At 42.5% G+C, this 27,811-nt stretch overlaps 1 protein-coding gene across 3 annotated transcripts in view; it reads left to right on the top strand.

Annotated features, from left to right (window-relative positions):
* PRKG1 (protein kinase cGMP-dependent 1) overlaps nt 1–27,811 on the top strand; it is a 529,543-nt gene that overhangs the window by 48,190 nt on the left and 453,542 nt on the right. For all 3 annotated transcript variants that reach the window (XM_054071966.1, XM_054071965.1, XM_054071967.1), the window contains exon 2: nt 21,591–21,757. In XM_054071966.1, the coding sequence (XP_053927941.1) occupies nt 21,591–21,757 (167 nt within the window). The remainder of the gene's footprint in view (nt 1–21,590; nt 21,758–27,811) is intronic.

Raw genomic sequence — 27,811 nt, forward strand, 5'->3', positions numbered from 1 at the left:
TCAAATATCTTGATAATGAGTACGTTGGGAGAGCTTAAGTAAGGTGGATACTCCCATTTTACTCGATGTTGGCTTGGTTCGGGGCGTAACAGAAAGGAAGATGTAGCCTCTGAATTGCCACTTGAAGTCAGACCTGTTGCTGTGGGAAGATAATTAAAGTTTTGTGATGCTTCTGCTTGGAGAGGGACACAGGTAGGTGCAATCTCTTATTGTGCTGCTTCTTAACTGACTCTGACAGGGTGTCTTGGAGTCACAGCTTGCCTTGGCAGGAAGAGCTCACATGGGGTTATTTTGGCAGCGGCGCAGTGTTGCGTGGTGGATATTATATTGTGGCCCAGCCGTCTTTCATTAGAGCATTCCCAAGGGAACATTAACTATCCATCTTATTTCCCTCCATTCATTTGCTAGATTTATTAATGTGCCTGCAGGAGGGCACACACCATCAATGAGTGTTTTCTGCAGGCATGGCGAGCCTGAATACCAGCACATATTAGCCAGAAATTGTGAATGCAAGTATGTTCTGTGTGCCACCACTGTTTATTAGGGAGCAGGCACAGGGGAAAATGACATTTGGCTCTGTGTGGTGATGGACCTGACCTCTGCTCCCATCGTGCAGAGAGCAGCTGCTTTGCGAGTGTTATTTTCTCATCAACCATCATGGCAGGTACTTCCAGAGGGTGTGTTGTCCATGACGACCAACAAATTATTACTTCTGCCTTAAATCCCCAACTATTTTTTTTCTTTGGACTTCGAACAAGGATTGCTGTTGCAGTTACTGAGGTAGGCAAAGCAAGTCCAAAAGGGACAATGTGAAGCAAGTCTCAGCTTTTTGATTTTGTGCCTTTACTCTTGCACAGACGCAATGAGTATTTTTAAGTATTTTTTGTTTGAAAGGCAAAAGGAGCTCAAATAGGAAACCACTAGGCTGATATTTAAAGCATCACTTAGGATGTATAAACCCAGGATAAGGCATTATCCCCAGTATTTGCAGGTGTAAGTGGGAAAGCTTCCATGGAGACTGAGGTTGCTCCATCAGCAGTGAGGACAAACGCGTGGGAGACCGGACTGAAACTGGGCAGAGCCAAGGATGTGAGTCCATGTGCCTCAAATTTCACCTCCAGACCATAGTGGCTCTTTTCTCTCCCCGTGTTTTCACTGGAAATTCCACCTGTGAGCTATAGAGGAGTCTTTCAGTTGTAGGTTTAATCAAAATGAACCTGTTTCCATTTGGTCTTCTAACTTTTTTCCCCCCAAACAAAAAATTCTTGATGTGGTCTGTGATGGGCAAATGCTATAAATTCATTTGGTTAAGCTCACTGGGTTTAGTGGCCACAACAATTTTGATTGTGGGGCTAGTACTGAAGAAGGCTGTTGTTTAAATACAGGGAAACAATCTTCCAGAGCATGGTGGCAGAGCTGTTGAGTTGATGCAACGTATATAGCAAATAAAATGCAGAGCTTCATGAACTTGTACCCTGTTTGCCTGGTACGGGATCTGGAAGTGTAAGTTAGGACAGCCTGACTTGTGCACTGAAGTAAAGCAGATGTCTTCATAATGGTCAAGAGAATTATGTAAAGTGTGGCTGCTTGTGTAACGTACCAAGAAGGTAGGATCTTTACAGGTATTTGAAATTTTAATGTATGCTGGAGCAGCCTTATGAGACTTGGATGTTAGTTCCTGAATAGTACTTGAAGTTTAAAAGAATTACGCGTCGTACTTGCATGGCTGAAAGCCTCCACCCCATTACGTATTCTGATTTTGTCTTTCAGCAGTTGAAATATTTTTGGCTTTGTTCATACTGAAGAAATTATATATCATGGGGAGATAATATTCCACACTTTTTCTGGTCCTCTTAATGGAATTTTTATCAATTCAGCTGAAGAATATGATGCACAAGAAAGCTAACTTGATGTGAGGTTGTTTGCTCTGTAGCTCCTTCAGAGTTGCCTTGGCTCTCTGTTTGACTTCCCACTACAAAATATGAGAGGGGCCATCACTCCTTAAATCATAAGTCTCTGCGGCCTGACATCAGATCCCTCGGGTCACCAGGGGACAGGCAAGGCAGAACTGAAGGCTGCCAGGTCCTGAAGACAGAGCCTGGACATCACCCATTGATGCTTGAGATCCATTGCTGCGAGAGAAGCAGCACTACGCCTGTCTCACTTATGCTGCTGTGCAGGTTTTCTTTCTTCCACCATCATCCGCTTGTTTTAAACCTTTCTTGTGCTCTCTACATTTTCAAAAGTCCTAAAAGTCCTAAAGGGTTTTATCTATTTGTGTTGGCAATCCTGAAATTACTCAGGCACAGCCATTCAGTGCCTCGATACCATTTTCTTTGGATTGCTTTGTAGACTGAAGTGCACTTTCCTGCCGTACCTATGTTGAGAATACAATACAGTTACCTCAGCAAATTAGTGTGAAAGCGTTGGAGAAAAATTGTACAATATGTTGGGGTTTTTTTTGAGTAAAAAGCCATCTTTTGTTGTCTGTGGCCTGTGCTTTTTAAAATGTATCATCTGTTGCGTGGGGAGGGGTTCTGAGAAGTTAAATCAATTATCTATGTGTGCACTCAGCTAAAGAGGTAAATTAGATGCCATGTGGACAAAAATGGTTCTGTATGATAAAACTTCAACAAACGAGGTTTGATTTAAGTGATTATGGAAGAAAAAACAAAATTTCTATGTAGTTCTAAGCCTAATGTAAGGTAATTTTCATCACGAAAAAAAGAGTTCCTCCACATGCTACAAGTGTCCAGGTATGCAATCCTGTTTAAAAAAGTAAAAACAAGGCAAAAGTACTCTGGAGGGCTATAATGCTGTTTAAACAAGAATCTCAAAATGCCGAAACTTATTTTTGTTTACTGTCTGAAAAGGCTTTTCTTAGAATCAGCCTCTGTTCTGAATGCAGTTGGTTGGAACCTGTCTTGTGGCAGCTGGATCTTGCGGAATGAAATCACTAATCAACCTGTGGCTGATTTGGAATAGCAGCCTCCTGATGTGTCCTCTTTGATGGTGAGGGCTTGGTTCACAGCCAGGTATAACTGAGCAGGGCTCCTTCAAGTACAGGTGAGGTTAGGAGCTCGCCTTCACTGCTGCTGCTTCAGCTGAAGACTTAATTTTTGTACCCAAGACTCAGGCGAGTGGTCGTGGTCACTTAATGCAGAGATTCATTCTGGGTGAACAAAAGCAAATTCCCTATCAGAGAATGTAATAAAATGGTGATGCTACAGCTGGTTCCTTACAGCCTCTAAATATAGACAAAATGACATGTAGTAGAGAAAAAATGTTTGCTGAGTGAACTGGGCTATATTTAGGTGCCAAATAAACAGATTTCTGCTTTTGACCCTCCCCCTCACACCCTCAAAACCGCTTTTTTTACTGTCTGCAAATGTCTTGGCTGTTTGTGGCTTCTGTTCTTTGCAAAAAGAGTAATTCTGAGTGGTAGGGAAAGGACATCTGTCACAGCTGAAAATAAAAATGGCAAGCTGTTAGGCACGCAGCCCCTGTGCCCAGCCTTGCTCTCTCTCCGAGGTCCTTCGTGCCCTTTGTTAGTGCTACATCCATACGCGGGTCTGGTTACAAAACAGTGCTTTAAACAAAACCCTAAACCCTCCCCAACTCTTCCCTGTGACCAAAGCCTTGTTGATCCATGGCAGAAGTCTGAGCTACACTGTAAGCGTTTTCCCTTACATGATGCATTTTTCACCACGGTTTTATCCTGCAGCCGGCGCTTTTCCTGGCACAACTGTTGGTACTGATTGTAGGGTTAACACTTTATTCATATAGACATAAGTTTGTTTGTTTTTTTTTTTTAAAGGAAGCAATATTATTGCCAGAACAGATTAGGAGAGGGAGGCTGCAGGTCTGCAACAACCCTTTTCTACATTTGATGAGGAGGATTTCATTTGCCCACATGAAGTGCTTCTTGCAGCCTCACAGGTGGCCAGAGTGTAGCATTAGATTAGTTTGTTCCTTTATTTTTTCCTTTTCAGACATACTTTTACTGTTTGTATGTACTCCTCCTAATTTACAAGAAGTTGGGCAGCTTGGGTCACCCGGTGTTGTACTGGAGAGGGAGAGAATAGTGGCCAGCATGAGCTTTACTCTGCCGCCAGTGTTGCAGGCTTTGGTCTATCTGCCTTTCAGTGGTGACTAACCGACATTTGTAAAGTTTTAATTTTTATATCCCGGAGAATATGTTAACTATAATTCCTTTGTAAGCATGAGTGCTCGGTGATTACAAATTACGTTCAATTCCTAATTAAATAGCAAACTACAAGGCATCATCTTTAACAAAAAGAAGACGTGAAGTTCAAGTGGTCTAATGGGGCATTGATTTTCACAAGTGGAGAAGCTTTCCCAGGTTTCCACCTAAACTTACCACAGATATAGGTTAATGACAGATTTATTCAAGGTTTCCTTTTCCTACTAATCTGAGAGTAAATTACAGAACAATCTTAAAAATTTGGTTTGTTGCTGCTAGGGATGTGCCAGCATTGAGAAGAGCTTACAGTTTTGAATACCTGAAGCTTAGGCTGGAAGCTTTCTGTGGGTTTTTCTTTTTTTTTTTACGTCTAAAGGCTATGTGGAGCCCAGCTTGATTCTTGGAAGGTATAGCTGGTCACTTGGGATTTCTCCTACTTAACTTCCAGCAGGTTGTGCTGGGCATATCTGTCCAAAAAAATGAAATTGGAGCAACTGCAAGCTGTAATTCTGCCTGGCACTTCTTTGTTCTCCTTGACCTTTCTTGCCTCCACAGGCTTCTCTGAACTGCTTGGGGGAGAAAGATGACAACTGTAAAACTGAAACTTGGTGAGAGATCTTCCTCGGTAGCATTTTTGATTGCACTGGTGTTCTTTGATGTTGGCTCGATGGCACAAGACAGCCCTCAGCTCTCAGGCGTTCACCAGACCTTAGAGGCTGTGGTAGGAGAATATCAAAAATGAAATGTCATCATTTCCTAACCAGGTTCAGTTGAGGAATTTCGTCTGTATTGTGTTTTCAGCTCAAGTCACAGCGTTAATTTTAAATGCTGTGTTTGAGGTTGGTTTAGATGGGATTTTTATGTTTGCTTGCCAGTTGCTGCCTTCCTCAGAGTCCTGGATGGGCAGTGCTAGCATCTCCATAGGTATTGTTAGCTGTTTAACTTAGTCTTACACACAGGCCTCTGTGTTGTATTATGGGATAATCATCAATATTATCATAAAAACTGTTCGTTTTGAGGTAGTTGTTCACTGGATAAAGATTAAAAACTGTCTAGCTGGTTCTAACCACACCAAGATGTGAGTATTGTCAGCTTCTTACGGTGTTGAATCCTTGTCTGACCTCCTCAATAACTGATGAGAAAGTATCAGTGACTGGGGCATCCTTCTGTTACGGGAAGGTGGTGGAAGTAGGCCTGAAGGCAACGATTCTGTCCCTGTTTAACCCCCTTCTCGCCTGCAGCCCCCTTTGCTATTCTTGGCAGTTTATTTCCTTGCTTACAAGATAATGCAAAGCTTTCTCCTTGCTTGACTGCCAGGCAGGATTTATAGCCGTGGCTCGTCCAAACAACCTGTAAAAATGTTATAGAGTGCTTAAAAAAATAATAGTTGTTATAATTCAAGTGAAGAACAAACAAACATTTGTATTTGTGTTCTCCTCAGTGTACACTAAATTGCACACATACCTTAACTCAGATTGGAGGTGGAAAGGCCTTATTCTGAGATTTTTTTTTTTTTTTTTCTGAAAGGGGATGCCTAAATAAAATATTCTGTTTTGGTAACACGGAGAAGTTAGGACATCGCAGACTGTATATGATTTACCTGACCTTTATAAATAGAGCTGCATTGTATCCCTATTGCGAAAAAAAAGAGCTAGAAAGTAGCATGCAGTTTTATTCAGCACTGGTGAGACCGCACCTCGAATACTGTGTTCAGTTCTGGACCCCTCACCACAAGAAGGATGTTGAGGCTCTGGAGTGTGTCCAGAGAAGAGCAATGAAGCTGGTGAGGGGCTGGAGAACAAGTCTTACGAGGAGCGGCTGAGGGTGTTTAGCCTGGAGAAGAGGAGGCTGAGGGGAGACCTTGTTGCTCTCTACAACTGCCTGAAAGGAGGTTGTGGAGAGGAGGGAGCTGGGCTCTTCTCCCAAGTGACAGGGGACAGGACAAGAGGGAATGGCCTGAAGCTCCGTCAGGGGAGGTTCAGGTTGGATATCAGAAAAAAATTCTTCACAGTAAGAGTCATCGGGCACTGGAACAGCTGCCCAGGGAGGGGGTCGAGTCGCCTTCCCTGGAGGTGTTTAAGGAACGGGTGGATGAAGTGCTGAGGGACATGGTTTAGGGAGTGTTAGGAATGGTTGGACTCGATGATCCAATGGGTCCTTTCCAACCTTGTGATTCTGTGATTCTGTGAATTGTTAGATTTTATTTCTTGAGCGGAAAGGCAAATTGGCCAAGTAGGATTTGGATGGAATAGCACCGTATAGACCAGCTCTTTCGAACTGCTGCCAAAAAAATGCAGATGCATATATGTAAAACCTGACGCAAACTGACTGTTACGTTCCTAAGGTCTCTCCTTGGGTGTGAGCAAGAGCCCTTGTACAAGTTTATGGCGTGGGAGGAAAGAAATGCTGTGATTTGTTGGGCACCTTGTGAAGTTAATGCCACCAACTGCTGAAAGAACATGCTGCAGAGAAACAAAGACATGGGAAGCCAAATCATAATGTTGCTTTTAGCATCTGTTCAGGAACATTACACCTCATATTTTAGAGACCTTTTGTCCTAAGGGACACTGAGGTTAAAGATGTTTAAAGAGCTGGTAATTTTACTGTTGTGATAGAGGGGGGAAAATCGACACGAGCAAGCAAAGCTGGAAGAGATAGATGCCTGTTCTCAGTCTTCCATAATGGAGAAACTCAGGATTTTTCATTTCTGGATTCAGTCTGTCTCGTAAGGACACAGGTAAAATTAAAGTGCATTTCCAAAGATCTGGCTGTGTATCAGAGCTAGCTAAAAACGTTTTTTTTCAGGTGAGCAGAGGTATTGCATTTAAGATAGGTGAAACACATGACCCAGTGGGTGGCCTCAGTGTGAATATGGCTAAATAAACTGGAGTCTGTTGGGAGTAAAGGATGTTTCAAACCTGCTGTAAAGGCAGAGGTGGAAGCGCAGGTCCCATGAAGAACAATGAAGTGCTGCTTCTTGATGTTGTCACAGTGTTTTCTAGCACTGGCTGTTGCTGGTGCTTGCTAGCTGAGAGGAGATAATAGGCTGAATTTAGATTTAAAACTTCCACTGGTTGCTCACTGACTTCAAAGGTTTGTGTGGTTTTGTTCCATGAACTCAATAAAGGAAGGTGTTTTTTTCAGCATCTTGAGTGCCAATCACTCTCGTTGCCGTTGCTCATTGGCTTAACACAGGCTTGGGCTGATCTTTCTAATCATGTTCTGCTTGTGAATATGTGGTACATTAGCATATATGCAAACAGCTTGTGTCTGCTTTTGACTTTAAAGTAAAGGACTATTTGAGCATCTTTAAAATGCACTTAAATGTCTTTCAAGTAACAGTCTTTTTAGCTCTGTTGGGGTTAAACTGGATCTGAAGTTGTTTCAGCTTGCTCCAGTAGTTCCTGTTTCCTACACCAAAATAACTTGGCTCCTTGGCACGCACATTTTCTCCATCTCGTTAGCTTTTTCTGTGTATTCCTTTATGTAAATATTTCCTAAACGCAGGCTGCAGAGCATGGAACAAACCTAGAAGGGGGAAGAGTGGTAGCAGTTTGTTTCGGAAAGTGAACAAAACTACCTTCCTAGTCCTATAAAATACTTAGGACAAAGGAAACCAACCGTTTCCCTAGAGAGCTGTGTGCGCACTGTTGGAAGGACCCTTACTTCTGTCTTATTGTGAGACATTGATTTGCTGCTCTGTTTTTTCATGTGTGTGGTTTTTTTTTTTTCTCCTTTTTTTCCATCAAATCTGATGCAAGTACCTCTGCTGCATCCTCCTTCCTTCTCTATTTTTTCCACGTTGCACCCTCAGGGTCCTTCTGGCTTCTTGCAGCCCCATTTCAAAGCTGGCCACTTCTTCCTGCAGACTTTTGCCTCCTGGCCTGGGGCTCGGCATTGTGCTCCTCTCCTGTTGCAGGCTGCAGTTTCTGGTTTGCTTTGGCTGCTGTTTGCAGCAGGTCTCTGCACTGCCCCAGGGAAGCGGAGAAATAGGAAAAGGGGCAGCAGCTTTCGGGGGGAGAGGAGGGGAGAAACTCCTTGTGAAGGTGCGGAAGCGTAGGAGCCTGATGGAGGATCTGAGGGGTAGAAGGAAAGAGAAAAGGTGGTACAATGCACTTGGAATTTCAAATAAGGTGCTCAGGCAAAAAAAGGAAGATGGTACAGAGCTGTTGTAATGGGAGGAAGCATTTCTGAGTTTGAAGATCGTGTGGGAAGGTGGTGAGACATAAGGGTGGTGGGAAATCGGAAAGTGAATACAGGATAGTAATGCAAGGAAAAGAAAGTAATGATAAAAACAAGTACATTAGGCATGTAGGCAAACTTACTTTTCTGCTCACGTGCTGCAGATAAAGGTAACTTAATTCTGTGCCCTCTTCTAGTTTGTCTTTTCTGTCACTATTTATTTTCTTTGGTGCCTCTGTTTGGAGCCTTCCTTTGCACAAAAGGTTTTTCTTTAAGGATCAGGGCAGTAGATCGGCACTTTTTTATTATAAGTTATGGGGAGCAGGGGCATTGATAATTGCTCATAGCTGCAGCATATGTTGTTGTAGTAGGTGCTCTTAAATCACAACAAACAATTTGATCTGCCGGATGTCACACATAAAAAATATTTTGGGACAAACATGTATGACTGAGTTCCCATTAGCACTCTTGCAGCAACGAAGTATGAGATAAAGATGGCCAAGCAGTGTCTTTATATGGATTTCAGCTGATGCAACAAATCCTGAATACAGGGCATCATTTGTAATGGTGGGTTTGTTCTCCAGGCCCTCCTGTGTGAGGTTATATAGGGTGACCATCCCAGAAGCTTGAGGATTAAAGATACAATCCTTCCTAAAACTTTTGAGGCTGTCTTGCATTCCCCTCAGTGGGATTCAAGTAATCTTGGTCTTTTCTCTAGTGTGTGATTCTTTGCTCTTTCAAATCCTCATTGCTGTATGTATTCATGGATTTACCTACCGGCAAATTCGTACGTGCCTGCCTCCTTGTATCACCCCATACCGTGCTCATCCATAGGCTTTGTGGTTGCTGCGCTTGAAAGGGATTTCCCCCCATCCACTCATGTGACAGCAAGAAGCTGCAGGTGCATTTCCTGCACCCTGTCTCTGAGAAGGGAGCCTTGTTCGCTGTCTGCAGAGCCTGTCCTGTGGTGGCAAATATGTATGCTTCCCATCACTTGTGTCTCAGTAGAACGAAACTTGAGTTTTCCTGTCTTATTAAAGGAATGGTTTTCTTGGCTTGTCGGTGGAGGTGGAATAGCAATCTGCTTAATGTGTGTTGCTGTCTATCCTCAAGAAACAAGCCGTGCTCTTGTTTCTTATTGAAATAGTCCCATTTGTAAAGAGGAGAGCTTTCCCTTGGGAATACCTCAACATCCCCCGTGCTTGGATTGTGGTTGCAACTGCTTGTAGAGGCAGATTGTTTTACTGAGTGGTCTCCAAACTTTGCTCAGCAGGATCTTTTCCCTGGTGAGCACGCCTTTTCCCTGCTTTACCTGGGCAGGATGCGTTTTTGTTGCTGCATCCTTCGTATGTCCATTCCTGTTAGCATCCCCTGAAGATGAGCGATGCCATGAAATGTGAGGTTACAGGTATGCTGCTTGTGCAAAGATACCCTCTCATTTGCAAGAAATGTGACCTTCCCCTTCAGTATCCTTTCAGGCTGGAATTCCTGGAAGCATTCAGCTCCTCTGGAGGACAGTTATTTTGATCCGAGAAAGACCATACGAAAGTCCTTAAAAGCTTTTAATCTTTTCCTTGCCTTCCATCTGAATTTGATGCCCTTCTTCTGGTGTCATATTTGTCACTACTTTTCCTCAAAACAATGCTTTAAAATTCTTTCTGACTTGGGTTTGTATGTGGCTGGATAAGGTGGAATACGTTTCAGATTTGTCTCACGTAGCTCGTGGGAATTAGGGAAATTTCTCTGAATCCCCAGCGCATCTTCTCTTGCTTCCTTTAGCTCTCTCTTGATTAGGTAGTCCAAGACTTTATGGACATGTTGCCCTGAGGCTGCATCTTTCCAGGTCTAGGTTTTTCTGTGAGAACTTTACTTCTCTGGAGGTGATCGCCTTGTGCTGCTCTCATGACTGCTTTGTAGCTGAGCATCCTCGCTGTGGCTGTTGGACCACAGTCCCACCCTCAGTAGCCCTTTGTGAAGACAATGCCAGAGTCTGGTCCTTCTGCTTCAGAGTTTCTGTACCTTTTTTTTTTTGGGTTACAGCCAGAGGCAGCCTCACAAGCCTGGGGTTCTGAGTAGGTTCCCTAAAACAAACGTTAGCAAGAGTATTTCTGAACGAAAAAGCATCTTGTATGAGGCAGTTGCTGTCATGATAGTCTTCAAAGCTCAGTGGGGTATTAACAGTCAATGCTCATGCAGTGAAAATACAAATTAGAAGATAGTATTTTGAATGTGACAATTGCTCCCTGATCTGACTTTGAAGGGAAAGAAACTGTCAGTGGTGCTGCCCTGGTATGAGCTCCAGCTTGTCTGCTTCTCCACAGACACCTTATAGAGCTTCCTGCTGCTGTTCTTTCTCCATTTAAACCTTATCAAGTTGTCTGGTTGTTTGGAGTTCATATTGTCTGACAAAAGGTGTTTGCCTGGCTGTAATCTGGTTTATTAGGAGACTAGATAGAGACTGCCTGATGGTGCTCCCACAACTTGGCTCGGGATTGCTGTCTCCTGGTGTACGTAGGTGCATCAGCAGTGCTTGCCTTTAAATCCCCCCTGGTTGCTCCTTGGCTCTCACCAGAGGGTGTGTTATTTAGATAATCCCATACGTCTTTCAGATATTTATGTCTCGAAGCATGGCTGCTGATGTCCTTTTACTGACTCGTAAAGCAGGAAGAAATATTTCTCCCTAAAATCCCTGAGAACCTTTATTGAAAGACTAAGGCTCCAAGGCGGTTGTCTGCATTCTGCTGTCGTACACCTATGGCATTTAAGCAGGGGACTTCTCCAGACGGCTGAAAAGCGAAGAGCTGAAGCAACTTTCCCAGTGACAGTAGCATCCATCAGAGGTGCTAGGTGAATCGGAGTAAGTGACATTAAATCTGTTGCTATTTTTTCCCCCATACATCATATTTTCTGTGAAACCCCGTCCTAAACTCACACTGGAAGCAGCGATACATTTACGTTGCTGTGACGGCGTTCACTTTTGATGTCTTTATGCCAGGGAGAAGCAAAGTGCTGTTGCAGAGCACATTCATTCTGCCTGGACAACAGGGCATTTAGAAAAGCTCGCGACGTGTTTGTAGCCTCTAATCCAAGAGACAAGAATGAGCTGTCTCTTCTCAGAGGATCTCTAATTCGATTTCTGCATCTATTTAAATTAGGTTATCATCCACTTGGCAGATTTCCTGCTTGTTCCACCAGCGCAAAGGCCATCTCTGTAGTGGCTATTAGTAACTTTCTTCTTCAGGGCATCTGAATGTAGTTCTCTGTCCACATGTTCATTTATCACTGTGAGGCCACACAGACCTCAAAATATGCTAATAAACTTCGGGGAACTGTTTTAGTTGCCATTTAGCTACACTCCTCATACCTGCCTCCAGTCAGAGTTCACTGCGCGGAGCTGCCAAGAATGGAAGTGTATGTGGATAATTGTTTGATCGATGGAGAAACTCTTGCCTTTAAAGTTGGTGGTTCTTTTCAAGATGCATCGTTGTGACCTTCAAGATGTGTTGTCTGGATCTCCGCGACTCAGTCTTGCTAACTAAACTCCCGGAGGAGTTTGGTTTGTCTCTGGATCCCTTGGCGCTGCGACATATGGCTGCATATGTTTTCTCTGCTATTTTTGCTGGTGCAAAAAGTCTCCAGCTCAGTTGTGCTGGATGTGAGCACCAAAACTGCGAGATGCATTGGGATAACACCCTTCAGTAGATCACTTTTTTTTTTGGCTGGATGTCTCTGAGACAGAGAGAGAGAGAGACACCTCATTCCTCCTTCACCATAACCTTGCCATGTGTTTTCACCTATAATTAGCTGCCCAAACCTTCAGGCAATCAAGTAGTGGCCTGCTCCTGTTTAGAGGTATTGGTAGTGGTTTCTCACAATGAAGCGCATGTGGGAGTTCTTTGGAGTTGTCAGATATTTCAGAAGTAGGCAAATTGTGTTGGCAAGAGCTGACTTCTTTTTTTTACTGAGCTTGCCAATGTTTCCAGTGTCTAAATCTGGGGGTTTTTTTGTAGGATGCAAAATACTAGCCTAGAAAAAGGTGGTAAATTAAGATCTGTGGGGTGAGACGTTAAAATGCAAGAGTTAACCAACTCTTGCCTACAGTATTTTTATACTAACAACAATTTTCAGCGTAGGTGAAAGATTTTATTTTTTTTTCTTTTAAATTATTTTGCTTTTTAAGCATCGAATGCCAAAATGTGATATAATAAACACCAGTACAAATGAACTGCGTGTTTTAACAATACGTTTAAAAATCTGAAGTGGAGCTGTCTGATCGACACATTCCTTACAGAGCAACTCAATTCTGCAACTGTAATTTGTATTTAACTATAAAAAAGAAGAAAACGGGGGGGGTATTTTCCCTTTTTGGCAGGTTTATATCGGGGCACAGTTTCTTTACATGTTGCTTGTTTCTTTAATTAAAATGTCAGTTAAGAAAAACTTCAGTGTGCTCTTTCGAAGAACATATTCTTCCATCCAGCTATGCAGTGATGGTCTGGGCTGAAACTGCTTAAGGCCCTACTTGGGAATTTCTTCTTGCACCCTGAGGTGTATGTTTCTTCCTTACATGTTTTGGGAAAGGCAAGTGCTGTAGAGAAAACCCAGAAGTGGGGATGGCCTTCATGTTTTTCAGTCCTGGACTTGAATCCTACACTTATTCCCGTTTAATAAGACCAGAATGGCTCTCTGGAATTATATTTAAAATTCTCTTTATATTCAAAGCTTATTTATCCATAGCCAAAGCAAACAGCTAATGTAGAGTTATCAGCTGTCAATGGCACTACAGTCCAAAAGACTCAAATTTTACCAAAAGTCCTGGGCTTTTCTGTACTGTTCTGCTCCTCATGCTAAGATGTAGAGAAGATCCATTTGTTCACTTGTAGGCTTTTGTATTTAAAGACATTACCCAGTGCTGTGTACTTCAGAAAGCAACAGTCTCTATTGCACCACTGTTGTGCAAAAAGTACACACTGCCCTGTGCTGTGGGTGTTTGTTCCTGCCTCTGGTGCAAAACCTCCCGGAGCCATTGGGGAGGATCCGACTCCCTTCCGTGATTGACTTGACACAAATAATTTCTCTGACAACATAAATACTGTGGTTTCAAACCCAGCTTTCCTAAGGCTGTGGACTTCAAGTTGGTGGCTAGGGATCAAATACTCATGTCAGGAAGTTAACATTCTGCTTGTATTTCTTAGGTTATGTGGGAATCTGAGAGGAGATAACAGTATGTAATGCAGCCTGTTGAGAAGGGATGAGTGCAAGGAGATTTTGACTGCTGTCTTTAATTGACAGTCATTTTGATGTCACTGAAGGCTTCATGATTGTCAGCTGTTGTTTTTGAGCCTCTCGATGTCTGGCCAGGCCATGGTATTCCTAAACAGAACCAAGAAGGTGAAGTATGCAGACAAATACATGTAGGAACTATGGGCCACGTGGTGGTTTGAATAAGTCTATAGTAAGCAATAGCAATTGTTTAGTAAGGCTTCTGTATCTATGTATTTACTACTTTTTAGAAGGTAGGAGGAGGTTCTGTACTGAAGGGAGCATCTCTATGAGGACATTTAAAATATCATATCCAAGTTACTTATCTTGGTTCATTCATTATGTTCTATTCCAGAGCAGCGTGTGAGTATATGTTCTAGTCTTACGTACTCTTCTAAGTACACAAGGGCTTTAAAACATAGTTAAAAGCTGTGTAAATGTGGCTTTGAGAAAAAGGCTTCCCAGACCTGCTAGAAACCTGTAGCTTTTGCTTTTTCTGTTACCTGGAATGGATGCTCCCTTACCAAAGGGAGCTATGTCCAAGTACAACTTAAAAATATCTGTTTAACATTTTTTACAGTGTGTTTGTATCCTACTGAATAGTTTCTGGAAATATGGAGCAGGCACAATACTTCTATCTATGTGATCTATCTATCTGGACTCCTGTAAAACCTTTGACACAGTCGCCCACAACATCTTCTCCCTAAATTGGAGAGATATGGATTTGATGGGTGGATGGTACAGTGGATAAGAAACTGGTTGGATGGTCATATTCAAAGAGTAGCGGTCAATGGCTCAAAGTCCGGATGGAGATCTGTGACAAGTGGTGTCCCTCAGGGGTCCGTACTGGGACCAGTGCTATTTAATATCTTTATCAATGATATTGACAGCGAGATTGAGGGCACTCTCAGCAAGTTTGCAGATGACACCAAGCTGAGTGGGGCAGTTGCCACACCAGAAGGATGGGATGTCATCCAGAGGGACCTGGACAGGCTGGAGAAGTGGGCTGTGAGAACCTCATGAGGTTCAGCAAGGCCAAGTGTAAGGTCCTACACCTGGGTCGGGGCAATCCCTGTTTTCAGTACACAATGGGGGATGATGTGATTGAGAGCAGCCCCGCAGAGAAGGACTTGGGATGCTGGTCAGTGAGAAGCTCAACATGAGTCCTGGGCTGCATCCAAAGTAGCGTGGCCAGCAGGGTGAGGCAGGGTATTCTGCTCCTCTGTTCCTCTCTTGTGAGACCTCATCTGGAGTATTGTGTCCATTTCTGGAATCCTCAACATAAGAAGGAGATGGAGGTGTTGGAACGGGTCCAGAGGAGGCAACAAAGATGATTGGAGGGCTGGAGCACCTCCCATACGAGGACAGGCTGAGAGAGTTGGGTTTGTTCAGCCTGGAGAAGAGAAGACTCCAAGGAGACCTTAAAGTGACCTTCCAGTACCTGAAGGGGCTACAGGAAAGCTGGGGAGGGGCTGTTTACAAAGGCCTGTGGGGATAGGATGAGGGGCAATGTGTATAAGCTGGAGAGGGGCAGATTTAGACTGGACATTAGGAAGAATTTTTTTGCACTGAGGGTGGTGAGGCCCTGGCCCAGGTTGCTCAGGGAAGCTGTGGCTGCCCCATCCCTGGAGGTGTTCCAGGCCAGGTTGGATGGTCCTTGGGCACCTGATCCAGTGGGAGGTGTCCCTGCCCATGGCAGGGGGTTGGAACTGGGTGATCTTTAAGGTCTCTTCCAACCCAAAATATTCTATGATTCCATGACTTTTTTTTTTTTTTTTTTTTTTTTCCCCCATAGTCACATTTTGTAGAAGTAAACACTCCAAAACATTTTGCGGTGTGGATTTTAAACAGATGGCTGTTGCAAAGGGTTGTCTGGGCTCTTGATTTGCTCATCATATTCTGGGTCAGAGGCTGTGCATTTTTTTCCATTTTTCTTACCTGCTTAAGTCAGCTTAATTCCTTGTGGAGGGATATGGAAGCTCCCAAAAAAAGTAGTGTTTGTGCATGAGTTTCTACAAATATCATTGATAGGTTTAGTTGGTGGATAGATGTAAAGGATGTATGCGTGTATTTCATTGGGCTTTTTACAGCTGTGTGGAAACAGCACTAAAAAAGGTAGTAGTAGCTTTGAGCAAGGTTTATCATACTGATGAGGGAGGAGTTCTCATCTCCCAGAGAGCTGCATTTCTACTACTTTAAACTCCAGCCCTGGCAGTGAGCTCTGTCTCTGCTTGGTCAGATTCCTGTAGATATTTTCCTCCTAAATACAGGGCTTGGGGTCATTAGTAGTACTTGGCAGACTCTTGATGCAGGAGGCTCTAGAGAAAAATACTTATTCTCCCCTATTAGTGTTGGTATAGAAGTCCATATTGAAAAGTTTTATTTAACGTTTGGAGAGGGGAACAGATAAAGAAGAGGTCTTGCATCCTGTGTTCTTCTACTTGACTATTAATACGAAATGTACTTTTTCTTTCCCTTTTTTTTTGAGACATCTTCCAGCCTGTATAGTACATTGCTTTTCATTGTTCTTGCTGGTGGTTTGAAATGCTTTAGTACACAGTGATGTGACATGGTTTTGAATGCTGTAAAATTCCAGTCTGCTTCGTTTATTCTTCTTGTTCCACCTCTGTTTAGTCATCTCTTATAGCAGTAGATTACCAGGAGGAGGGGAATGAGGCCTGTGCAGCTCCTGCTGCCACCTTTGAACCTCGGATTCCTGCAATCTCCCTTGCAAACTGATGCAATACCAGCACCAACGCAGTGGCTGTCAACCAGCACTTTGCCTTTCTGTAAGCATCCCTAGATGTGTACGGCAGTAGAGTTCCCATCTGCGCTTAAATTCTTCCTTTCCTTGAACTCAGCAAACAACTCTTCCAATGTTGAAATAGGAACGTTTGGGATAAAGATAAACTTTTTGTTCCAGTCTTTATTGTATACGCTGGAAAGAACTGTAGCATAGAGAACGTGTTTTTTCTTGCTGTGGGCACAGAGCCTGAGGTGACTATTCATTCTGCTCTTTGGACAATGTGAATTACTGTCAGGGTAACAACAGGCTTTGGTATTTTAGTATGTGCATTGCAAACCACTCTAGCATTAACTCTCTTCTTTTCTAGGGCTGCATAACATCTCAGGTTGTTTTTTCACATGTGCTACAAACCAAACTTTTTATCTCCTGCCTTCATGCTCGTTTGAGTAGCCAGTGGATGTTAGCAGCAAGGCTTTGAGCAAGATGGTCAGCCAAATTCTGCATTTTGGGGCCACTGCAGCAGGGCAAACCTTTAAACAAGCCTTTTCCAGCACGGCTGAAACACGGCGTCTGTGCAGAGCCCTTGGCTGCTGAGGCAGAAAACGTGGCTGAATGTTGTCCAGGCATTTTGTGGCTCCCAAGCTGTCGTGTTTGGGGGTTGGTGGCTGGCTCTGTTTGGGCTGGGGGACAACCCAGCCCCCAGTAGGAATTAGAAGGAATTGGGATTAGGGGGCGTATGAACTCGCACGTGTGCTTTGGCTTTGTTCTGAGAGGCGTTTCGACCAGGCATCCCTGGTCGATGCATTTAAGCATATTTTTAGCAAACTTTTTAAGGTGATTTTTGCATGACTTCTGCAAATTAAAATGCAATTAGCTTATTCCTGTTGCTGCCTTATTAATTACTGTGTGGATTTGAACTGATTTGGGAAAGGATGTATCGTAAGGGACCGTGCACTTTTTTTTTTCAACCTGTTCATCAAGTCTGTGTCGCATTTCACTGTCAATCTTTCAGAAAAATAGTGATGGCTTAGTGCCAGGTTCCTACCTCTGGAGAGTAAAGATGACAACAACTGCTTTCTCTCCCTCTGCATCAGGGACCATTCCATTCTGTGCTCAGTGAATATTCATAGAAATGTCCCCTTCTTAAAATGGGGCCATTTGGAAGTAGTTCTCTTCCTTTACGAATATTCTAGTAGAGTTTGTTTGCAGATTGTTTCTAATAGAAACAGGAATCAGAAAATACAGAATAAATACTATTTGAAAATAAGAGGTAATGAAACAGCTGTATCCTGTTTAAACCACTTACTTGCAATAGAAGGAGTGTGTTTTCAACCATTTTAAATAGCTTTTTTTTGTATTATTAGTAGATTTTGTATTCACAAATGTGTCTGGAATAGATGCTGTTGTAAAATATCGATAATGATTAAGGAATGGTGTGGTTCAGAAAAGCATTTGTTAATGAATAATTGTGATCTACCAGTTAATTTATAGGCTTTGAGTTTCAGTTCATGTAAAAATCAATGTTAAAGAAAACAAAAATCTATTTACCTGAAATTGCACCTGTGAATTTTATTGAAAGAAAACTGCATAATATAATGTAGAAGTTGCTGAAGGCCTGGCATGTGCAAGTGTGTGGGAATGGTAATCTACATTTCATGAATAATTTTTTTGAATTATTAAAGTGATGAGTATTCTCTTGCAGGGAACAATAGAATAACTCTTATTGTAGCTATGACAATGTATTTTTAGTATCAACTGATTTTCAAATATGTCAAACTAAGCTTTTTATGTTTTTAAAGACGGGTGGAATATCTCCTGATGAAAAGATTTGTAGCGTACAAACTGCGAAGCATGGTTTAGTCTGGTGTGAATACATTGATAAATATGCAGTTGGGTCCTGGGGTTCTCGTTCCTACAGCCAGCGCTGTTTATGGGCAGCTGGAGGTGCTTTTCTCTCATGTTCTGCTCTTTGTGTTTGAAGTCTCATTTTAACTAATTATCCTTAAATAATGATATCTATTTTGGTTACATTCAAGTGTGACTTGAGTTATTATCCAGGCTATTCTATGGAGATATTTAATTTTAAGATGATTAGATCTGGCAGAGATGAAACTGTGTTATTGATGTCCCGGCTGGCGTGTTTTTCCTCCTAATGTATTTCATATTGTCATTAAAAGGCTTTGAATGACTTGGTGGGCATCTGAGCTTTAATTTCTCTGGTCTTTCTTTGTTGAAGGGCAGACACTGTGAATCACTTGGTTTGGATGTACTCTTAGGCTGTAATAATATTATTAAGCTCAGAAATTCCCTAAGTTTGTTCATGCTGTGTATGTTTTGCTGCTTCTCCTCAAAACAGACTTCTAGTGGATTTTCTTAGCCCCCGTGCAGATCTTTTGCTGTTGTTTAGACCAAGTTTACCGGATCCTTTTCAAATCCTTAACTGTACTTGATTCCAACAAGAAAAGCATCATTTTTAGCTGAGGGCCTCTAAATTAGCAGGGGAGATCTGACTTAAACCATGTCTGAATTCCGCCCTTTCTCCTGTGGATATTCTCACTCCACTTGAGAGGCAGACTTTATCAAGGAGAAAGCCTTATTTTGAGCCTTGGAATGAAATAAATGGCTGAAATGGTAATGCTAGTTGGTATGACTAATGGGAAAGCTTTTATAATGCTTTCTTCTTTGGCAGGCGGTTTGATTAATGCTAATAATTAGTGCCTTTGTGAGGAGGATTTGTGGGACGTGTGGGGGTGACCAAGACCAAAAGAGCAATACTGAGTCGAGGCAGAGCGTAGAGAGGGTGGTCTTCCTCTAGGACGGGAGGAAGGAATAAGGAAAGTGGGTTATCTATCATCCGTTAACTGGTTAGCCTTACAAATTACCAGCTTCTTGTGTTACTGAAAGCAAGAAGCAGCACAGATGTAGGTTTTTCTGGTGATTTTTATTTGCGTGCACAAGGAATTGGAGTGACGGTATGTGAAGTCAAATCGAATTTCTTAAAATTGAAAGGGTTTTGTAGCAGTCCGAGTCTGTGTTGTCTTGCAGAGAGTGCTTGAACAGTCCAGTCTGCTTCCTGTCCTGCACTTCAGCTGGGTCAGCACTGATGGGCTCTCGTGTAAAGCAGCGTATTTGTTGAAATAACGTCAAAACTATCAAAAGCATTGAAAGAATCTTAAACATTAATGAATTGAATCTGTACTGCGTATAACCTTGAGGTATGCTTTAAAAGGACTAGAACACAGGCATAATATCTCCAAGGCTATCTGGTTGGTTTTGCACTTCTGAAGTTCCAATTTGCCTCTTTTTCAAGGAGACACGAACCATAACGTACCTTTCTTTGAAAACCATGTTTCATATTCTTATTTCAAAAAGATAAGACTTTTGAATGCAAAAATAGCTGTCGTCAGTCTGGGCTTAACATAAAGCCAATAGTTAAGCCCGCAAAAGTGAAACTGCAACGTGAGAAATGAAGCGCCAAGGGGCTTGTGTCCAGCCTGGAGGTGTTGTAGGGGCTTCCGCTTGGGTCTGGGTCCAGATTGAGCCACCCCAATTGTTCATTTGCACAAATTGCTTTAGGAGTTTTGTTGCAAAATGTCAGAACGTGGTGGTTTTACTGCATCAGCAGATGGATGCAGTTGAACTTGACAGTCTGAAGGGAAGGTTGGAGGGTTCACCTGCGCGTGACTCACCCTGGGGTGGAGCAGTTGTAGGAATTGAAAGAGTCTCAGGAAAATCAGGAAAAATATGTCAGTGATTGTGTTGTGTATTTTTTTGTCATAACATGATGCTGGCAGCGGCAATTCTTGAGAGAGCAGGTTGTGTTGCGTGCCTGTTTTGGGAGTCTCCCAGAGAATGCTCAAACTCTGAGAGATCTGAAGTCTGTGTCTTCAGAAACAACTCCTCCCTTGCTCAACCTTGTAAAGTGCCTACTAAGAACTCCGGACTTCCAGACCCATCGCATGGGAAACCTAAACTGCACGTGTAATGCACCTAATATAACTTTGGAATTTTTCATTTAGTCATCAAAAAGATGATTTAATGGTGGTGTTATGTGTGCTCGCAGCCCAGACGGCCAACTGTGTGCAGGACTGCATCCAAAGCAGCGTGGCCAGCAGGGCGAGGGAGGGGATTCTGCCCCTCTGTTCCTCTCTTGTGAGACCTCATCTGGAGTATTGTGTCCGGTTCTGGAATCCTCAACATAAGAAGGAGATGGAGGTGTTGGAACGGGTCCAGAGGAGGCTACAAAGATGGTCAGAGGGCTGAAGCACCTTCTGTACGAGGACAGGCTGAGAGAGTTGGGTTTGTTCAGCCTGGAGAAGAGAAGGCTCCAAGGAGACCTTAGGGTGACCTTTCCAGTACCTGAAGGGGCTACAGGAAAGCTGGGGAGGGGCTGTTTACAAAGGCTTGGAGTGACAGGATGAGGGGCAATGTGTATAAACTGGAGAGGGGCAGATTTAGTCTAGACGTAAGGAGGAATTTCTTCACCACGAGGGCGGTGAGGCCCTGTCCCAGGTTGCCCAGGGAAGCTGTGGCTGCCCCATCCCTGGAGGTGTTCCAGGCCGGGTTGGATGGTCCTTGGGCACCTGATCCAGTGGGAGATGTCCCTGCCCATGGCAGGGCTGTGAAACTGGATGGTCTTTAAAGTCCCTTCCAACGCCAACCATTCCATGCTTCTATGATTATTTCTGTAAGAGTGGTGCTTTCTCTAGTGAATGTAATGGCCTTTGGTGTTTGATTAACACACAGAGAATCAGTGTGGTTTTGAACTTTTGTGCCCTCCAGTTTATTTAATTTAATAGAAAATATAATAAACTAAGTCATAAATTCTTTAGTTTGCTGTTTGTGTTTCCTTTCAGTTTTGTATATGGAAGATATTTCAAGTAGCTGTGTTGTGCTTTGGTGCTATTTTAGATGTGAAACATGGCTAAAAGAGAATCTTACAATCACATGAAATTTATTTTTACTTAAATCTTTTATGTATCTAAAACTTAGTTACAAAAAATAATAGTTAACATTTCTGCATTTATTTTTTGGTTTTTTTTTTACTTTCCTGCACGTGGACATTATCAGATTTTTAGGGAAAATGTGGTGTTTTTTCCACCCCTTGGGACACTGTGTGGTTGTGCTAAAGGTTAGATGCTGTTAATGATCTTGGCTGATGGACAGGTGGGTAAATGTTGCCTTTTCTTGCTGCAGGTCCAAGGAGCTAATAAAGGAGGCAATTCTTGACAATGATTTCATGAAGAATCTGGAACTGTCTCAGATCCAGGAGATTGTGGATTGTATGTATCCCGTGGAGTATGGCAAAGACAGCTGCATCATCAAGGAGGGAGATGTGGGTTCCCTGGTGTATGTCATGGAAGGTACAGTTTAAAAACCTAATATTTATTTCCTTTTTCCAATGCATACAGAGATGAAAACTTTATTTCATGGGAAAAACTGTTTCAAAAAAAGAGGCTAAAGATGTTTGCTAAATATGGTTGTTGAAAAATTGTGTGGACTACTTTTGCGTGGAAAATCTCTGACTAGATTTGTGTGCCTCCCTATATAAAGAAAGAGGGTGAAAGCTGTTAACCTTACACTGAGATCTGTTGGAATAAACCTCCGCTAAATATAGTTCTTTGGCTTTGAGGCAATACCGGTGGTTTCTGTATAAAATTAGGGACTTAACAGAAAGAATGGTGTTATGGAAATGGGAAATGACTGTAAAACAAGGAGAATATGGTCATGACTCACTACCTTATTAGGGCATTGTGAGGACAAGCTTATAAATGTTGATAAAGCACAAGGGCCTCTCTGCAGAAGCAATGCATAGTGTAATAGAAAATGGTATTTTTCATTCCTCTGAACAAAGTAAGTGTAGCATCTGCAGTTTAGCACGTCTGATTTGTCACAGTATGTGTTGTGGAAAGATTTTGTTTTCCTGGTGGAACATGAGAGCGGTGGATATCCTGCTGTTCTAGGGAGCCATCAGGTTTTTGAAAATATTTTAACAGATCAGTGTTGTCAGTGCTCTGCGTCGACAAAATGTCAGCTATTTGCATTTTGTTTCTTAGTCTTTCCAAGCTCTCTAAGTCTTCACACGTCAAATTAAGCATATTTTATAAATGTGTTTTCTTTTTAAAGGAAGTGCATATTCGTCTGGCATGACACTGGCCCAGGTTGCCCAGGGAAGCTGTGGCTGCCCCATCCCTGGAGGTGTTCCAGGCCAGGTTGGATGGGCCTTGGGCACCTGATCCAGTGGGAGGTGTCCCTGCCCATGGCAGAGGGGTTGGAACTGGATGATCTTTAAGGTCCCTTCCAACCCAAACTATTCTATGATTCTGTGACTTGTAGGAGTTACTAAGTTTGCTCAAACCTCATGTCCATCTACTACAGCATCCCTCTTCTGAGAGTGACTGCTGATAAGTTGTGAGGCAAACGTCACTGTTTTAGTTCAACTAACCCAATGAGCAAATTCTCAGTTTTATTTGGTACAATGCAAATGCGTGGATGCTTATAAAATTCTTTTTGCTCCTTTTACCAGAGCCATCTGGTAGACGTGAAAGCATTTTGGCTGGATGACACTTAAGAGGAACGGAAGTTTCTCACCCATATCTTTTGAGCAAATATGGCAAAACCACAGGTTATGTATAACTTGTGTGTTTAGGTGTATTTGTCCATCTTCAAATTCATTTCTTAAATTGTTCTTTTAAAGAAAAATATTTTTAAGCAGTAAGCCATCCTTTAAACATGGTTCCCTGCCAAACTCTTAATGCTGTATAGCTGCAAATGCTGTTCACTAGTTTCCCAAAACAGCTTTAATGTTCTGTCCTTTTAAGGTTAAGTCCTTTCTTGAGGCACAAGTTTAATGCCTTCAGCTTTTAATATTCTTCAATTTTGCGCATACAAATGGTATTTTGTGTTGCGAAGCAGTTAGTTTGGGTTGCGAATTCTTTGTTTCCATCCTCAGCATGACATGAAAAGATTTAGGTTTTTCAGTCCTTCATTTGAATACAAAGACTTTTTTGATGAAGTGCAGGATCTGTTCTGCCACTAATAAAAAAAACTGCTTTAAAATCATATTTGAATAGTGTTTTTTTTTTTCATAGTAACATGTGGGTTTTTTTCACAGCACATCTCCGTGCTTGCTTCCCAAAACACCACCCCATGAGTCACACTCACAGTATTTTTGCTGCACAGCTGATTTTGGATGTGGCATTCAATGGTGTCCCTTGACAAACCCCATAACAACAGGATACTGTCAAAATCAGCATGTCTTTTGTTCAGCCTCTTCACATACTTTGGAGAGGATTTCTGGGGGGATTTGCAGGCACACCTGTTACTGCCACAGTTTGGAGTAGTGAAGATGGCTTGGTACTCACATGACCCTTTCTTTGGTATGTCTGATGGCGATGTACTAATTACTGTGAGTTCTTTGAATTTACCAGATATTGGTCCAAACTCTATCCCTGAATTCTTGATTCTTGTCTTCTAAACCAGATGTGTGTCAAAGACGGCTTTAGTGTCTTTTGGGCAGTCTAGCTTATCCTTGCTCTTCTGGCAGCCCTCTGTGTACGAGGGTATGACTTGGCTCTCTCCCAGTCTTTGGCTGGTCTTGTAACTTAATTTAAGATTATTTAGATAGCTCCGTAAATATGCGTAATGCTTTACAAACAGAATTATGGAGAGCTTATAGTCTATGTTTAGACATAATGCAATGAGTGATGATGAAGCAATGGAAATGGAAGAAGATGTTATCAAATGGTTTGCATTATGGTTATGAGAACAGACTCATTAGCTCATTTTGGCTTATCATTGTGTCCTCTCAGTTATTAACACCGCCCGCCTCCCCCCCCAGTTATATACTTTATTCTTTACAAAACTCTACTGGAGAAAGCCATCTTTATGAGTATTAGTGAGAGGTATTGTCACAAAAATCAAGTAGATGCTGCAAATATTTCTTCCATTAATTCATCTTTCTTTCCTTACTTGGACTTATAGCCGTGGTTAATATGAATAAAAACTACTCACTTAGAGCATTTGATAACCAATACCCTCATGGTTGTTTATAGATGGAGCGTTTAGATGGAGCCTCTTACCAGAAGTCTGAGTTATATACTGCTGATGTTTCCTTAGACTAATTTTAAATAATAATTTAAGTAAGATGGATTTGAAAACATCCATCATTTTCACCGTTACTGTCTGTGTTCTCATTAATCATGGTGAAGCAGTAGTAGTGTCTGTTCTAATTTTTCCTCCAGACACGAGGACTCTACTAGTCCTGCTGAGACCATTATAATTATGATCCTCGAGTATTTTGGTTTCTTAATATGGGTGTTAAAATTCATATGTATGTAACACTTTGTGAGCTCAGTGAATCTTGAAAGGCAGGATAATGATGAATGTTGACCTCCAAGCTATGCTTCACTATGGCTTGATGATGCTTTCTGAAGGCAATTCCAGATTTGCTACTTTCCTGGGGTGGAGATGGCTGTAGGATTGATTGTACCTAAGCAAAGTGTCAGCAAAAGGCTTGACTTCAATTTTTTTTTGGTTCTGGCAGCAAGGTGATTTCATGCTGTCCGAGATAGGGTTACTTGTGCAGTCATTTTTATTTGTGCATTTGCCCAGTCTTACCCACCAGTCAGCTTGACGCTTTCCCCTCCAGTCATGTGCTCCCCTGCATGCAGTGACTGAGTAAAAACTTTATATTCTTTGTCCCATTATTCCACGTCTTATATCAGATTTCCTGCTCTCCCTGTATTTCTTTTTGTTACCAGGAGTGAGGGCAGCACTGGTGCAAATAGGATGGACTCTAGAGATGAAAAGTCAGTTGATAGAGTGAAACTTGAGAAATGACTGAGGTGACTGGAAACACAAGAAGAAAATATTTCATTTCTGTTATTCAACCTGTTATGTGTCAAACCTGTAAAGCTGAGCAGAGAGAAGTGAAACACAGTACAGGAAAACAGGAGGATACTGTAAACTGTGATTTAGATGTGCAGAGGGGGAAGCCGAGGGAAATATTCTTGGAGTAAAAGTGGTGAATTTTAAGGGGAAAATCTGAATGAGGTCCTGAGTCCAAAGAGATGCGGTTCTCTCCGTCTCATGCTTGATGGAGGCAAGCATTGAGTTTGAGAGGTAGGAGTGTGCCTCTACCATGTGCTGTAGATTGGATTTGGGAGGCACAGATCCATCAGGTTGAGAAGTTCTCAATCTAAACATCCTCTGGCCTCCGCATGCACTGATCTGGGAGCTTGCTCTTGAGAGTTTGCCTAGAACAGCTAAGGGAGATGTGTGCTTAGTCCCATCCTCTAAACACAGTGACTGGTAATATGCTCAATCTCCTCTAAATAAAGAAGCAGTCCCAGTCCTGGTAGACTATCATTTCCTGGGTGTGTGTTTGGAAGTTTTGAACTGGCTCTACATTTCTTGAATAGATAAAGTTTTGTGCAAAGTCTTTGTTTAAAAAAAAAACAAACAACAAAACAAAACAACAGAAAAATGAAAATAAAACAGCTTAACAAAGGAAGAAAAAAGCCATTGATCTATATAGGTAGGATTTAACTGGAAACTTGCTGGTGGGCTTTCATGAGACACAGCCCTGAGGAGCTACAGAATGGGGGTTGTGCTTGTTGGAGGGCCCTTTTTGCCTCCCTGCACCGAGGCAGATGGAATCCTAGTGCGAAAGCCCAAGGATTGCTGTTTCTACCAAGTCTGAAGCCATGGAGGTAATGGTTTGGGCTCAACTTGGGCTCCGAGTATGCAGAGAGAAAACAAAGTTATCAGTCAGGAGCTGAACCTGAAATTTCTCAGCAAGCAGAATCCCATATTTAGGCCTCTTTGGTTTTGGTTTTTTTTTTGACTTCTGTGCTACTCTAGCAGTAGTCTGTGTCTTTCTGGCCAGATTTCAACCTCTTGGAGAATAAGGTCACTCAGCTTACCTGTTTTTCAGGACTATTGCTGGCTCCACCACGTCCCAGTCCTTAAAACACTATATTTCTCTATCATCAGCCTGCTGGTTTGCTTCGGTTAGTCATCTGAGGTAACCGAGTCTGATGGATTCGTGACACAGAGCACCTTAGAAATGCCTTACATGTTAAGTGCAAATCATCAAGGATATGTTTGTACTGTTAACAACATTCAATAGGTTGATGCCGATGTATTTCTTCTAGAGGGGAGGGAAACCCTAACAGGAGATACACACAGAGAGGCACAACAACTTGAAGGTCTCCGTGAAAAGCACTCTTAGGTAGGCACCAGGGAGGGAAAGAAGGCAGCATTGCAGTCAGAGCCCAATAAAAGGAGATCTCCTTATGGCTTTGTACCTTACCTGACCTCAGGCAGAGTGTTTGCTATTTACAGACTGTTCTTTGCATTCTAAACGTTTGTCTGTTCCTCAGCAGCAGCGTTGTCATCGGGTATCTGTGTGATCATTGAATAGTAACACACACTAGGTCCTATGTCTAGGACAGACTTCTCAGGACAGAGAGCTTGATTAAGATATGGAAAGCCATTTGATTTGGGTGGTCATAGCGACCTGTGTTTCCTGAGTAGTGTTTTGTACAAGATGAGCGTTTCTCTTCCCCTCCAAAGCTTTTCCTTAAACCCTACATGAAGGAAGCTGGTTATAAAGACTCTTGAGGGAAATGGCACTATTCCATTTATCTTGAGTGGCTTTCATGAGCGATGGGAGCAGGATTTGTATGAAGTTACGAGGTAGGAACTGGTATTTTGTCAGGTTTTGAAATGGTTTCCTGCAGGGAACATCCTTTCATTCCCTTATGTTCAATGAGTAGCAAGAAAATCCCACAACTTTTGCATATTGTGGAGTAGTGCATATCTGTAGTATTGTGTCCAGTTCTGGAATCCTCAACATAAGAAGGAGATAGAGCTGTTTGAACAGGTCCAGAGGAGGCTACAAAGATGATCCGAGAGCTGGAGCACCTTCCATATGAGGACAGGCTGAGAGAGTTGGGTTTGTTCAGCCTGGAGAAGAGAAGGTGTTGAGGAGACCTTATAGCGACCTTCCAGTACCTGAAGGGGCTACAGGAAAGCTGGAGAGGGACTGTTCACAAAGGCGTGGAGTGGTAGGACAAGAGGCAATGGCTTTAAACTGGGGATGGGCAGATTTAGGTTAGACATAAGGAGAAATTTCTTCACTCTGAGAGTGGTGAGGCCCTGGCCCAGGTTGCCCAGGGAAGCTGTGGCTGCCCCATCCCTGAAGGTGTTTAAGGCCAGGTTGGATGGTCCTTGGGCACCTGATCCAGTGGGATGTCCCTGACCATGGCAGGAGGGTTTGGAACTAGATGATCTTCAAGGTTTCTTCCAACCCAGACTATTCTATGATTCTATGTTTGAAAAATACTAACTGAATTGGGTAAGAGATGCCCTTAATCTCTGGCAACACCTACAAAATTCCCTTACAGCTGTGC

Source organism: Cuculus canorus, chromosome 7 (genome assembly GCF_017976375.1).
Source record: "Cuculus canorus isolate bCucCan1 chromosome 7, bCucCan1.pri, whole genome shotgun sequence".
NCBI lineage: Eukaryota > Metazoa > Chordata > Aves > Cuculiformes > Cuculidae > Cuculus > Cuculus canorus.